Genomic DNA, 14,042 nt, shown 5'->3' with positions numbered 1-14,042 from the left:
ATTCGAAGTGTTAGAAGTGTACTGGTTGGTGGATTCTCAACCGTTGGTGACTTGTTTGCAATTGTTTCTGGTTGTAAGTTTGTTATTTTTACTCACTTGTTATGTGAGGGGATTATATTTACTAATAGTATGTTAGTGGTTCTTGCTTAGGCAATGGATTGTATGTTGGTTCTACTTCTAATTAAAAGTTAGTGTTGATTTTTCCTAGTGGAACCTCAAGTTAAGTTTTGAGAGATAGAATTAGGCTCTTTAGAGTCGAACCTTTATAAATTTATTTTGTTCCTTGTGGTTGTGTGATTTTATTGTTATTAATCATACTGCAATTACCACATATTAAGATCATAAATTTAAGAGTTTTTAAAAAAATTAAAATTATTAATTATTTTTAAAAAACCTAATTCACTCCCCATCTTGGGTATTTTTCTGGGCAACACCAGCATTATTTTCTGAAATTTTGTTGGCTTCCAAATAGGGTTGTAAATAAACTAAGTCGCTCGTGAGCTACTTAGGATTCGACTCAATAAAAGCTTGTTCAAGCTCGTTTTTCATAGCTTGTTTAATAAATGAGTCAAACCTGAGCTAGGCAAAGTTTAACTCGATAAGACTTGCGAGCTGCTCGATTATAGGTTCGTGAGTTAACTCATATAAAAATTAATAAATAATTTAATATATACTTCAATTTTTTTATATTTTTATTTAGAATATTTACAAAATCGTATATTTTAAGTAATTTTATTGAAAAATATGTATAGAAAAGTTATAATACTTCATGAATTTATATAATTATATACTAAATATTGAAATTATTGAATAAATTTATTATTAGTTTAATTTATTATTTATTTTATTAAATAAAATTGAATCTCGATAAGGCTCGTTTAAACTCGCAAGCTTTATGCGAGCCACAAAATACTCAACTTGATTATAAATTAATAAGCTCATTTATAAATGAGTCAAGTTTGATCTTTTCAAAGCTCGATTCGGCTCGACCTGATCAGAACCCTATTTCCAAAACATGATTTTCAAACCTTGTAGTGATAATATAGTTCAATTACACAACCCAACAAAATGATTAATATTTTTTAATAATATAATTGAAATATCAATTTTCAATTTCAACTCATAATTAGGCACTCCAGAGCATTTTATATCATTTATTATGCATATGTATATCTATATTATATATGAATATATATATATATATGTAAAATTTTAGGTTTGAACCGGTCTAGACTAGACAAAAGCTAACCAAAAACTAATGGACTAAATAATACAGATAATATAAATTTATCTGTATTATTTAATTTATACTATTTGTATTATTTAATTTTAATATTATTTGTATTATTATTTAATTTTTATATTATTGCAGGCAATTGTTCTTGCCTTGCTAAATTTTACATTATTTTTAACTTTCCAACAATTCTATTGATTGATTAAATGTTTTAGAATATAATTCATTTATCATAAACTAATAAAATTGTTTGAAGATTGAAAATAGTATGAAATGATTGCGCATTGTTTGAAACAATATGGAGTTACTCATTTTAATCATTGTATTATATGAATAATTATTTAAAATATGATATATTTATTATTAATTAATAAAATTATTTTATTATTGAAAAATAAAATATATTGTGTTGTTGCTATAAATACAGTAATTAAAATTTATAGAGCGAGAAGTCCAAGTTGAGATAGAGTAAAGCAAGAAACTCGGTCAGCAAGTTGGGATGAAGTATCAAGCTATCATCTAAGGGAGAGTTCATGCCTTTGTCGGATTGATCACAATTGAAGACGTCACGGGCTAATTTGAACTTTAATCCACATTTTATTATTGTGTGACATGTATCAAAGAGTGTCATGTGTCATGCTCATTATTCAATTGTTCAAAAAAGTTGCTCGCATCTAAGATTCCCTATTTCATAACCTAGTAAACTCGAGGATAATGTTAATGAGGATCTCGTCTGACAATCTAAGAGAATGATTAAACTAAAGATTTTACTTATTCGTTTGAGATTCAACTCATACAAATGTTAAAAGTCTCAATATGTAATACACGATACACATTCTCTAACCTACACAAACATTCTAGTATCCATCTTAACTCTTTTGCAAATAGAAATTTGATCGTCATAAATTATTTTAATAAAGTTTTACTTTTTTAAAGGTCTAACACTTGATGTACTCGATATTTTTTCCCCTAATTAAATCAAAAATTTATAAAAAATAACAATGTGACAAAATTTTACATAAAATATGCTTCTTGACACAACCATTCAGGAAAGAAATATAAGATAAATTCTGACACCATTTTCATATGAAAAAATATAATGAAATATCGGCAAATAAAATAACTAACATAATCATGACACATCATTCAATTTTCATCAAGGTGGGCCCAACACAGCTGCATTTGCGTCAATTGGAGGCCGTGGGCCGTGGGCCGGGCCGTTTATCATCCGTAACTAGTTGGATCCACACTTTTCTTTCTTGTCTTGGTTTATTATAAATTAATTTTGTTCATAGTTCTCTTAATTTTTACTTTACTAGGGAGTTTGCGTCTAGTTGTGTAAAAAAATAAAATAAATGAAAGTTCATTAGAGAGCGTTTGATAATTGTAGTTTATTTTTATTTTTTAAATAAATTTTTAAACAAAATAATTATTAATTTACCGGTAAAGTAGTTCGAGAAATCAAGTATAAGTTATGAGTTCAAATTTAGTTAGTGTAATTAGTTTTTACTTTAATGCAAGATATATAAAAAATAATTTTGTTTACTGAGTTTTGTAAAACAAAGTGCGTATTTACTCGTATAATAGTATAGATGTTCGAAATAAATAGATTTGATGGAAAAAGAAGGTATTTGTATATCTATATTTATATATATTCAAATAAAATATATGTGATTTATAAATTATTATATATAATAGAAACATAAATTTTAAATTAAAGCAATCAAATAAGCCAAATCCATATTTTTCTCTCTTAAATTTACATGAAAATCCTATCATCCTGGTTATGCCCTCAATTTTGGTAGAAGAGTTAAATCTCAGGTAGAAACTTTGTCTCATTACGCAGGGCAAAAAATCGAATCCACAACTTATTAGTTTGAATCATAACTTATCGTATCCCAACCACTTGATTTGTGTCTTAGGGGCTGACTAATTAAATACTTAATCTTTACAATTTACACCTATTGAGTATCTAATTATCTAGTCAGTATTGATTGTGGAATGATTAATTTGGTTAATTATTTTTATGTTATTTTATATTTTTATTCTTTCAAACTCACCTCATATGTAATTATTGAGATTGGTTGAGACGGTAACAATCGACGGGAGACTTCATTCTTTTATTCGTATTGACAGGAGATTGGAAGAAAAACGACCGTCAAAGACAAAGAGGAAGGAAGGAAGGAAGGAAATATTGATCCAATCGATTCTTCTTCTATTATTCATTTTTCTTATTTTCAATTCATTTTATGTGTAATCCATATATTAGTTTAAACAAGAATAGTTAATAAGTATAAATTATAAAAGTTAAGTATTTAATATGTTGTATTTGAAGTTAAAAGTGAGAAATATGGATTTATCCCAATCAAATATGCACATATGTATAGATACAGTGTAATTGCACAAATTAAAAGCATGCACAACTTCATTAAATTAATTGGTGAGATATCTAATTAAATCTTATACTCAAATGCACCCCCTTACAATAATGACGTGTAATCATCAATTAATAAATATTACCTCTCCTTCTATCCAACACCAAATTAGTGTCCTCTATATTACTATCCTCCTAACTTAACAAGAAACTATTCATCAAAAAAGAGTAAACAAATTAACAAATTCAATCCATTCTAAGTAAGTCACCACAAAAATAAATAAAGAAGCTAGCAATAAATCACCCAAAAAACACCCGAAGTGGCTTAAACCTAGACAGCATTGGGAAGCTTTGACGACGAACCCGGGTGGTGGTGGGGCGACGGAGATTGCCGACGAGGGAATTCCGAGAGCATCTGAACCACCTCCCTCATGGTGGGGCGTTCGACGCTGTTGTCCTGGATGCACATCATGGCGATGAAGAACAAGTGCATGGCTTCGTCTTGGGGGACTGTGGCTAACAGCCTTGGATCCACGATGCTGTTCACTTCCTCTCGTCGGCAATTGCTGGCTCTTTTTGCCCATTGCACAATGTCTACGCCATCGCCGAAATCCCCCACCGGACGCCGGCCCGTGATAAGCTCTAGCAACACTACCCCGAAGCTGTAGACGTCGCTCTTTTCATCTACTCTCAAGGTGTATGCATATTCTGTCATAGAAAGAAACCCCAATGAATTTACACGCACACATATGCATATGTGATAATGCATAGAAAGAATGAAAATGATTGCAATACCGCGAGAATATACAGGGCACTTACCGGGAGCAATGTAGCCATAAGAACCGGCAATGGCGGACATGCACTGAGAAGCGCCGCCGTCGACCAAGAACTTGGCGAGGCCGAAATCGGCGACGTGAGCCTCGAAGTTGGAATTCAGCAGAATGTTGTTGGATTTGACGTCCCGGTGAACGATCAACGGCGAGCAATCGTGGTGCAGATAGCACAAGCCCCTGGCCGCCTCCCCTGCGATCTTGTACCTGAGATTCCATCCCAGAAATCCGCCTTTCTTGCCGTGCAGGGCCTCTCCCAAGCTCCCGTTTCTCATGTATTCGTAAACCAGCAAGTTCGTCTCCTTGTTCGAGCAGAACGCCAGCAGCTTCACGATGTTCCGGTGCCTGATGTTGCCCAGCGTTCGGATCTCCGCTCGAAATCCATGGTCGTGGCTGTTGTTCCCTGTTAACAATTCAAGTCAGTTCAAGCTGAATCAAACTAACAGAAAATGAAGGGATCGATGGGGGATACATACCAAAACCCAGAAGTTTTTTGACTGCAATTTCGGTTCCATTAGGCATTTTGCCGTGGTAGACGATCCCGGCGCCGCCTCGGCCGATCACATTGCCGTCTTTCATGCACTCGAGGACATCGGAGACCGAGAACTCGAGCTTCTGGAATGCCGTCATTTTCCAGGAAGATGAACCGCTTTTCTTGAACGATTTAGCCTTGATTACAGCTGCGGCAGTGAAGACCAGAGAGCATATCAACAACCCAAGGGCGAAGATCAGCTTGAAGTCGCCCGAGGCCTTGTTGGATGATTTGGTGACGGCGGTGAGATTGCAGGGATTGTTCAGGAGTGTTCCGCAGAGCCGAGGGTTGCCGGCGAATGATGAGGCGTTGAAGAAGGCGAATTGGCCGGATTCCGGCAGCTTTCCGGCGAGATCATTGAAGGAGAAGTCGGCAATCGTGAGGCTTTTCATGGAACCTATTGATCTGGGTATGGCCTCGTTCAAGTGGTTTCTTGACAAGTTGAGGTAATTCAAGATTCGGATGTTGGAAATTTGGAGTGGGATTGAGCCAGAGAGGCTGTTCTTGCTCAAGTCCAGGTAGGTCAAGTGGCTGCAGCTTCCAATTTCCGGCGGGATTTGGCCGGAGAGTGAGTTTCCTCGGAGGTCCAGCTTCAGGACTTGCCGGAGCTCTCCTATGGAAGGCGGAATTGGGCCGGAGAACTGGTTCCCACCGAGCAAAAGGATTTGGAGGGAAGAGAAATTCGAAATGGAGAAGGGCAAAGAGCCGGAAAGCTGATTGTTTGACAAATTTACCTGGCCCAGTTTACCAGGCTTTGAAGAACTATTCCCATTCTCAGCCAAATTCCCAGACAAATTGTTGTCTTGAAGCTCAACCAAATTGAGCTCCGGCAAGTAGATGAAGCCGTTTGGAATAGTTCCATTCAAGTAGTTCTGCCCCAACCTCACCCTCACCAGGCTTGAGCATGCCCCCAGGCTCTCTGGAATTGGCCCAAACATGAAGTTTCTGAGCAGAATTAGGATCCTGAGCCGGCCCAAAGGGCATAAGTTTGGAGGGATTGTACCGGTGAGCTTGTTGGAGGACAAATCGAGGTTCTGCAGCCTGCCATTCTGGCCGAGATTTGTGGGGATTATGCCGGTGAAGTTGTTCATCCACAGCTGCAGAGTTTCCAAATTAGGCAAATTCGCGATGAACTCAGGTATAGACCCATGCAACCTGTTCATGAAGAGGTTCAAAAGCTTGAGCTCTCTGAGATTCACAAGCTCAAATGGGACTTCCCCGCTTAATGCATTGTTGGAAAGATCAAGATTCACTAGTCCTGTGAGGTTGCCCAGCTGCCTGGGGATGGCGCCGGAGAGCACGTTCGTGTGCAAATAGAGAGTATCCAAAGCCTTCAAATTCCCCAAATCATGAGGAATTGATCCCTCCAGTCCACACTGTGAAAGATCCAAGTGAACAAGATTTTCCAGCCTCCCAAACTCCCTTGGAATCCCACCTTCAAACACATTGAAATATCCCAACTCAAGTTTTCTCAAGCTTGTGAGATTTCCCAGCTCGCCAGGAATTCCTCCCTGCAGATCATTTCCAGCCAGCGACAAGCTCTCCAACACAATCAAACTCCCGTAACTTTCCGGGATTTTCCCGGAAAAATAGTTTCCTCCCAAGTCCAAGTACCTGAGCTTCTTCAAGCTGGTAATCCCAAGAGGAAGCAGGGCAGTGAAGTTGTTGTTATATGCATCAAAGACCTCCAAATTCTCCATGCTCGAGTAGTTCCAGTCCAAATTCCCGCCGAACTGGTTGTTCGATATGTTGAGTGATCGGAGACTGCCCAAATGTGCTATACTGATTTCACCGGAGAAGTTATTCCCGGCGAGAGAGAGCTCGACGAGCTGATCCAGGCTCGAGAAAACAGGGGAATAAACAGAGCCGCCGAGATTCATATCGGTTAAATCCAGGGTAACAACTCTGCCTCTGAAGCATTTGATTCCAATCCACGAACAAACCGAAGCTGGATTCGAAGAATTCCAAGAGCTCAATCCCGGTTCGGCGAACTCAAACCCTAGTTTCAGCTCAATTAGGGCACGGAACTCAGTAACGGGAGAAGAAGACGAAGCGGAGGCGCCAACGAGAAGGAAGAGTGTAAGAAGAACGAGTGGGGGCATATTTTCCTGGGAAAGTTTCACAGAAACTGGAACTGGAAGAAGCGGACGAAGAGGCCGAGGATTTTAAGGGCAATGGATGTCCCGGAAAAGGAAGGAAAAGCGAAGGGAATCTGAGAAACAGACGCTTCAAGTTTGTGAAAATTTAAAGAATCAATCATCTTCAATGAAAGAGACTTCAAGCTCAAGGAAGAAGCTGAGCCTCTGCTTTTCGAAGAAAGAGAGAGACGAAGAGCGAGAAACTGCTTCGAAACTGGGATTACAGTGAGCTGCGTTTGTGTATATCTTCCATGAGAGAGGCTTTAAGCAAAGCTCGGAGTGTGAAGAAGGAAAGATGGTTTAGTGGGAAGAGGAATTAAAAAACAGCCGTTGGATAACAGAAATTTAAAGTTGAGATTAGGGAGGAAGAAAGTAAAGTTGATTCTCTCTCTCTCTCTCTTTTTCTTTTATGAGATGACAAAAATGCCCTTTAGCTTTAATCAAAGGAGGGCCTTGCTTTACTTTCTTTCTCGTACTGGATTTGCTAAAGAGTCCTTGTAGTTTAGATAAATGACATTATGATACTCGTTCCAGGCTATTACGTTATACTTGTGAGAAAAGTGTGGTAGAAAACTGAATAATACAAAATAAAGTTGAACGTAAAGGGCTGGAATCGCAAACGAGTGAAATGTAACATTTAAAAAATGAAACGTAAATGAATATAATGTAACTTTATTTTGTTTGAATACAAAATGAAACCGAATATAATTATCTAAAATAAAGTAAAGTTATAGATATACTTCTTTACTTCCAAAATAAATAAATGAGTATAGAAATAATAAGGGTAAGATAGTAAAATTAATAACTATATATATATTTCTTTCTTTTTTCTTACACATCAAATTATAATGTAAGCAAAATAAAGATACAGAATATAACGAAAAACTATCTTGTCCAAACAATTGAAAGGGTTTCCCTTTCCTTTCGATTATTCTCTATACCACTATTTAAATATGGGTATAAAATTTGATTTGGTGGTCAGATAGTATGTTTTTCACATTGACTATAAGGGATCAAATATCGTTATAGTTATGAACTCGTTAATTTTTTAATGTGTATAATCTATGAGTTATTATGTATACCTTAAATTTACTTATAATACGGTATTGGTGTGGATTTTGTGTTATGAAAAAAGATAATAAAAAAATAAAAATAAGATAAAATAAAGATTTATGAGAGTAGGTATATGATCAATGCATGGCACTATTGCCATGTCATTGAGGGAAAGCTAGGTAGATGATCAATGCATGGCACTATTGCCATGTCTTTAAGGGAAAGTTTGAAAATGACTTGAGATTGAGCCTCAAAATAGCAACATTGGCTTGTGAAAGATCGATCATGAGTCATGACATTGGATTAAAAGTATATTTTATATGCATCATTCATTATTTGCACAACTAGCATATTCCTATTATATTTCATGGCATCAAACAAGGTGTTATAAGTAAAAAAACATAATTTAAATATCCTAATGATGCATTTAGGTCCCACAAAAAAGTGCAATGATGTCGTCACATTGTCCGACTAACTCTTCAAATCTCTAATTAGAACAAAAATTAGCCTCGACAAACCTAAATCCACATGAATAATGAAAATTACATTGATTGGCTAGTTAATTGAATGTTTAGAGTTGTAGAGTTGTAGTAGTCTTCAATTTACAATTTTTTTATTTAAAATATCATATTTTCATTTATTGAGTAGAGTTTTATTGTTATTTTGGGATCTAAATAGTGAAACATGATGAGAGGTCTTTAGTTATGAATCTATGTTTAATGCATCTCTCAAGAAAATGTTAATTAATTTTGGGATTTAAAAAGTGCCACGTGTCACGTTTCTTCATCTTTGCCTGTAAAATTCACCCATGCCTAAAACACCGTACATCGTATCTTGGAAATCTCAAGAATAATGTGATAGAGTATCTCGTCCACAATCTCGAAAGACAATTGAGTTGAGGATTTTGCTTACTCGTTAGAGATTTGATATATATGTAAATGGTAAAGTCTTACCAAATAAGGGACAATACATATGCTAATCTATACAAAGACTTTAGTATTCACTTTTAACTCTTTCTCAAATATTAACTTGACTGTCAAAGACTAACTGAGATGATTAAAGTTTAACTGTATATTAATGAGTTATATTTTATGTTATATCAATATAAATAAACAATACATTAATACAAAATATCAATCAAAATGTGAAACTAAATATTTAAATAACATTTTCAAGCTTAATATGTTCTTGGGATGATTGTCCTTGCGTGTCCCTGATACTCATGTTCTTGATTACATCAGAAGAGATAAATCGCAGGTTCGGCCTTTGATTTTTATGTAGGGTAATAATCAAAATTGCAACTTATCGAATTGACACTGATATATTGCTTATCTGACAGCTCGATCTATGTTTGAAGACAACTTAATATGACCTTGTAGGAGGATAACTTTGACTAATTGTTATTTTATCTTTGGAGCTAGATTCTAGCAACTTTGGTGACCATAGCACATGTCAAGCAACTAATAGTTGATTGTGTACTTTGATGCACAAAAATTGGGGCGGTACGGTACACCAATTAATGGGTAATTTTGTATTACCCATTATGATCTCTTTCACTTTCTTGGGGTTGGAAACATGTGCCCTGCAACAACGCAAGGCAATAGGAGCCGGCGGTAAAAAAGATGGTGATTATTAATATATCATTACCATGATCTTGTAAATGATCATCTCTGCAACCACATATACTTACATAGAATAATACATAGACCAAGCTTCCTCCTCCTTTACTGGACCTCCTTTGGTGCATTGTCTTTATGTTTTCTATTGTTAAGTGATCAAATATCTAGTTGGTTTTGATTTAATATTAATGAAGGTTTCGAAGTCGATTATCACTCAAGTCTTATAATAATTATGTTTTTTTTATTAATTTTTCTCAATTCTAAAGTTTTATTAATTATTCTTAAACTTGAGTTTGAGCTTATTTGAATTGTCTTTATCTACAAAAAGATGGTGGGACTCTGTCTTTCGGTGGATCATCTAACTCTTAAGTTAGTCATAATATTCAAGAATGATATAATAAATGCACAATAAATGTCTACTCTGACTCGTGGAAAAAATATTTCTTTATGTAAATTGGTTGAAAAATCAATAGAGACTAGGATAATACCACATGAATTGTCGGATTTGATCCAATTGGTGAATTAGGCTTGGGGTCGGGCCTTCTGTTGTACTTCTTGTTTGGATAGTATTGAGTCAAATTTTAAGGTAAACCCAACTCTTTAAGTCTCATTTTGTTAAGTCTCATTTTGTTAAGTCTCTTAGATTAAATCAATACTAGTGTGAATTTAAGTTTTTGATTTTCAAAAGGGACGTTCTCGTATTTATCACTGAAACTGAATATCCCATAATCAAACATTATGTTGAGCTTGGAGTATACCTTACCTTATGTTAGTTATGTACATGGAAGCTAGGAAGGAACCAAGTAGGGCAGGGCAGGGCAAAGCTAATTTATTGAAGATGAGCTAGCTAGCTAGCAGCAGCCAGCAGCAGCCAGCGGCAGCATTTGCTTTATTCCTTCTCCTTGCTTGCCCTACAGGCCTGCTGGGACCAACTCTCTGATCTTGTTTGTGTAAATGTGCGTTCTTTGAGCTTTATTAGAAGATGGAATAGTCTAAAAGAGAGGGCTGAAAAGTAAAAGCAGACCTTAAATATATATGCATGCATATGAACACACACACACACACTCTTGGTCTTGCTTTTGATCTTCCCACCTTCAAAAAGGAAAGCAAAGAAAGATCCATCATCCATGAATCCTATTCCATGATTGATGATCGATACCCCCTATCTTCATGTGAAAAAGAGTATTCTTGTATCAATTTAGTCCATCATTCACACGTATATCTTTATATATATATATATATATATATTGAAGAGGGAATTCATATTATATATGTAAAAAAAATTAAATAAAAGTTCATTGTGTCACATGTAGGGTTAATTATACCAATAATCACTTAACTTTATATTCTGTTACTGTTTGGTCATTGAACTTTGAAATATTATTTGTTAGTCACTAATATTTTAAAACTGTTATTACTTAGTCACTGAACTTTAAAATGTTACATGCTAGTCATTAATATTTCAAAATCGCTTCTCACCCGTCACTCGTTGTCATTGAACTTTAAGTTCACGACTAATGGATGAGAAGCAGTTTTGAAATATTAATGACTAATAGATAATACTTTAAAGTTCAATAACTAAATAATAACAGATTTGAAATATAAGTGACTAATGGATAATAATTTAAAGTCCAGTAACTAAATAGTAACAAAATACAAAATTGAGTGATTATTGGTGTAATTAACCTGCCACATGTATATCTATTTAAATTTTGAGTTTTTTAAATAAAATTTTAAATGAAACCAACCTCCATGTAATGATAAAATTGTTTCAAAAATCCATTATTGTTTTAAAATTTATTAAGATAGATAGTTTTTATTTTTTAAGATAAAAGAAAAGATATATATATATATATATACCTAGCTAGATCATATATTAAAATGAGCCAAAAATATTGAACAAATGACATTATATTATATATCATCTTTATAATATGATTCCTATAAAGTATTGTGGCATATATTGACAATAAGAAAAGAGAGAAAAGTTGATGACCCCCCTTACATGGGAAAGAGTGCTCTTGTATCAACATGCATGGCTTCAAATGGCACTCTCTCTCTCTCTCTCTCTCTACAATGGTTTGGTTGGCATTTAAAGAGGTATTAATTAAGTGCAATTGCTAGTGATAGTCTGTCGCTAACTGTTGCCACAGACCCAACAATGGAAGAACCCATCAATTAGGGTCTTCTTTCTTCGTCAAAAATTTTTGGGTTTTCTTTCAAGTTCCCGAGAAATTAAAGAGATTCTTCTCTTGGCCTACTAAAATTTTATTATAAATTTCTAAACATTAATGGGCACATATATGTAGATACATTAATTATATAAAAGCTATATAAGATGGGTATATATATGATGAAATGGGGAAAGCAGTAGAGAGACTATTTCATTGCTTTTGAGGTGTCTTTGTCTGGGCTTCTTTGATGCTCAGACCCTACCCTTCTCCCCTCCTTTTGAACTGTCATTATCTTGCTGCAGCCCCCTCAGCACTCCCTCCTCTTCATGCCCTGCAAAAATCCCATAAATTAAAACTGAGTTTCTAAATTCACTTAAACATTAACATTTATTAAAATATAACATCTGAATTGAATCTAAAAACTCAATTATGATCCTAAATTAAGACCTTTTTCTGGGTTATTACTCATTAATGATCCTAATTCAAACTAATTAACCCACAAGTAATCTATCTATCTGTATTCACATATCTGAGCTACCAACATCTCTCTATTCATTCAGCCTCACATGTGTTCTCTCTTCTTGGGAACTACAATATATATATATATACTGTACACACCAATTGTAGATTAACCCCAAAATAAATAATTGCATGCATCATTGATTTGATCAGATCATCAGAACCTCCCCTGCCAAAGAAGCAACCGATCTTCTTGTTTCTTCTCTGTATACACATATGCTCTCTCTCTCTCCTTTATTTTGTCATTCGTTTAAAATATATGATATTGACATTCGCAGTTTAAATTCTTAGAAAGATTTGTCGGGAAATGATTGGGAGTTAACTTTCTCATTGCAGACTTTTAAAGACGGACTCTTGTATATAGTAATATAGTTTTCTTTTTCTTATTTATTTGTTTGAAAGATTTTCGTTATTTACTTGTTTAATCTTTTATTGTGATGCTCGGAATATGTCACAGTAGTCAGATATAGACACTTTTGTAAATTTTTATTTAATAAAATTCTTATTTATAGGAAAAAAATTACGTCATTTTTAATAAGTGAAGTACATTTTTATCTTTTTAGGATGATTGGCCTTGCGTGGTCTCCAATTACTTGTGTCATCGATTTCGGCATAAGAGATAAATCGTAGCAAGCCTTTGTCATTTGCCTAAATCAAGTATCGAACTTGTGACCTACTGATACTAACTCAGCATATCACTTGCCCGTCACTTGACTTATATTATGGAGATATATTTTTTATTATTATTATTATTATATATGATGTTATGTTATCTTTTTACATATATATGTTTTTTTATTAAAATTTAACATAAAAGGGAAATTTATTAAATATTATTAGATAAGATATTTCATGTCACATTAATATAAATATACAATATATTATTATATAAGTGTTATTAAAATATTATTATTGAGTGTGGAAATAGTATTTTCGATACATTTTAACTTCAAGACTAAGAAAAATGATGAAAGCAAAGGGCATGGCAAGAAATTTCACAAAGGGGTCAACCCTTCAATTATGAAAAGAGAAACAAAATCATATAACCATGTACATATGTGAGTGAGTGTCCGCCTCTATGGATTGAGTTAAGGGTACTTTAAAAGAGGGACAAAATGATCACATCTAATGCTTATAATGGCTTTCTTTTGTAACAAAAAGGGCATTATCGTTGCTTGACTACATAGAAGCATAATTGCTTTGAGCCTAAAACAAGATAAAAGAAATTTTGTCGGTCGAGCGATCAAACGAGTGATATATCAAATTTTTAACAGTAGGTGGGTTATGAGTTCGATTTTGGTCTTGTGCAGCAAGGTAAAGTCTTATATTTGTAATTTATCTTTTTTGTTAAAATGAGAAATATTGTAAAAGGGTGATTATTTCAAAATAAAAAAAAAATTAATTAATAAAGCGCTCTCTCTCACCTCTAATTAATTAAAGGCCATTCAACAACTTTTCTTGGGTGCCCTAATTAAGGGCAAGCTAGCTATATGGCTGTTCAAAAAGATGACCGTCTAAAGGTCATTGGAAGCATCTTTGGAAGCTGGCCAATGCCCAATGGTTCTGCTG

General features: G+C 34.4%; 1 protein-coding gene across 1 annotated transcript; it reads right to left on the bottom strand.

Moving 5' to 3' along the window:
• Positions 1-3,760: 3,760 nt before the first annotated feature.
• On the bottom strand, positions 3,761-7,427 carry LOC127802852 (leucine-rich repeat receptor-like serine/threonine-protein kinase BAM1). The gene is made up of 3 exons (XM_052338905.1): positions 4,915-7,427; positions 4,428-4,841; positions 3,761-4,316 (listed from the first exon to the last, which is right to left on the bottom strand). The coding sequence occupies exons 1-3, from the start codon at positions 7,070-7,072 to the stop codon at positions 3,940-3,942; spliced, it is 2,949 nt and encodes a 982-aa protein (XP_052194865.1). The 5' UTR covers positions 7,073-7,427; the 3' UTR covers positions 3,761-3,939.
• Between the last annotated feature and the right edge of the window lie 6,615 nt (positions 7,428-14,042).

This window comes from Diospyros lotus, chromosome 5 (assembly GCF_014633365.1).
Source record: "Diospyros lotus cultivar Yz01 chromosome 5, ASM1463336v1, whole genome shotgun sequence".
Taxonomy (NCBI): Eukaryota; Viridiplantae; Streptophyta; class Magnoliopsida; order Ericales; family Ebenaceae; genus Diospyros; species Diospyros lotus.
This window is presented reverse-complemented; position numbering and strand designations above follow the sequence as displayed.

Coding starts and splice junctions, on each gene's coding strand:
- LOC127802852 (XM_052338905.1), bottom strand. CDS start 7,072: ATGCCCCCACTCGTTCTTCTTACACTCTTCCTTCTCGTTGGCGCCTCC. Junction 4,842..4,914: donor CAAAAAACTTCTGGGTTTTG/GTATGTATCCCC, acceptor AATTGTTAACAG/GGAACAACAGCCACGACCAT. Junction 4,317..4,427: donor TTATGGCTACATTGCTCCCG/GTAAGTGCCCTG, acceptor TTTCTATGACAG/AATATGCATACACCTTGAGA.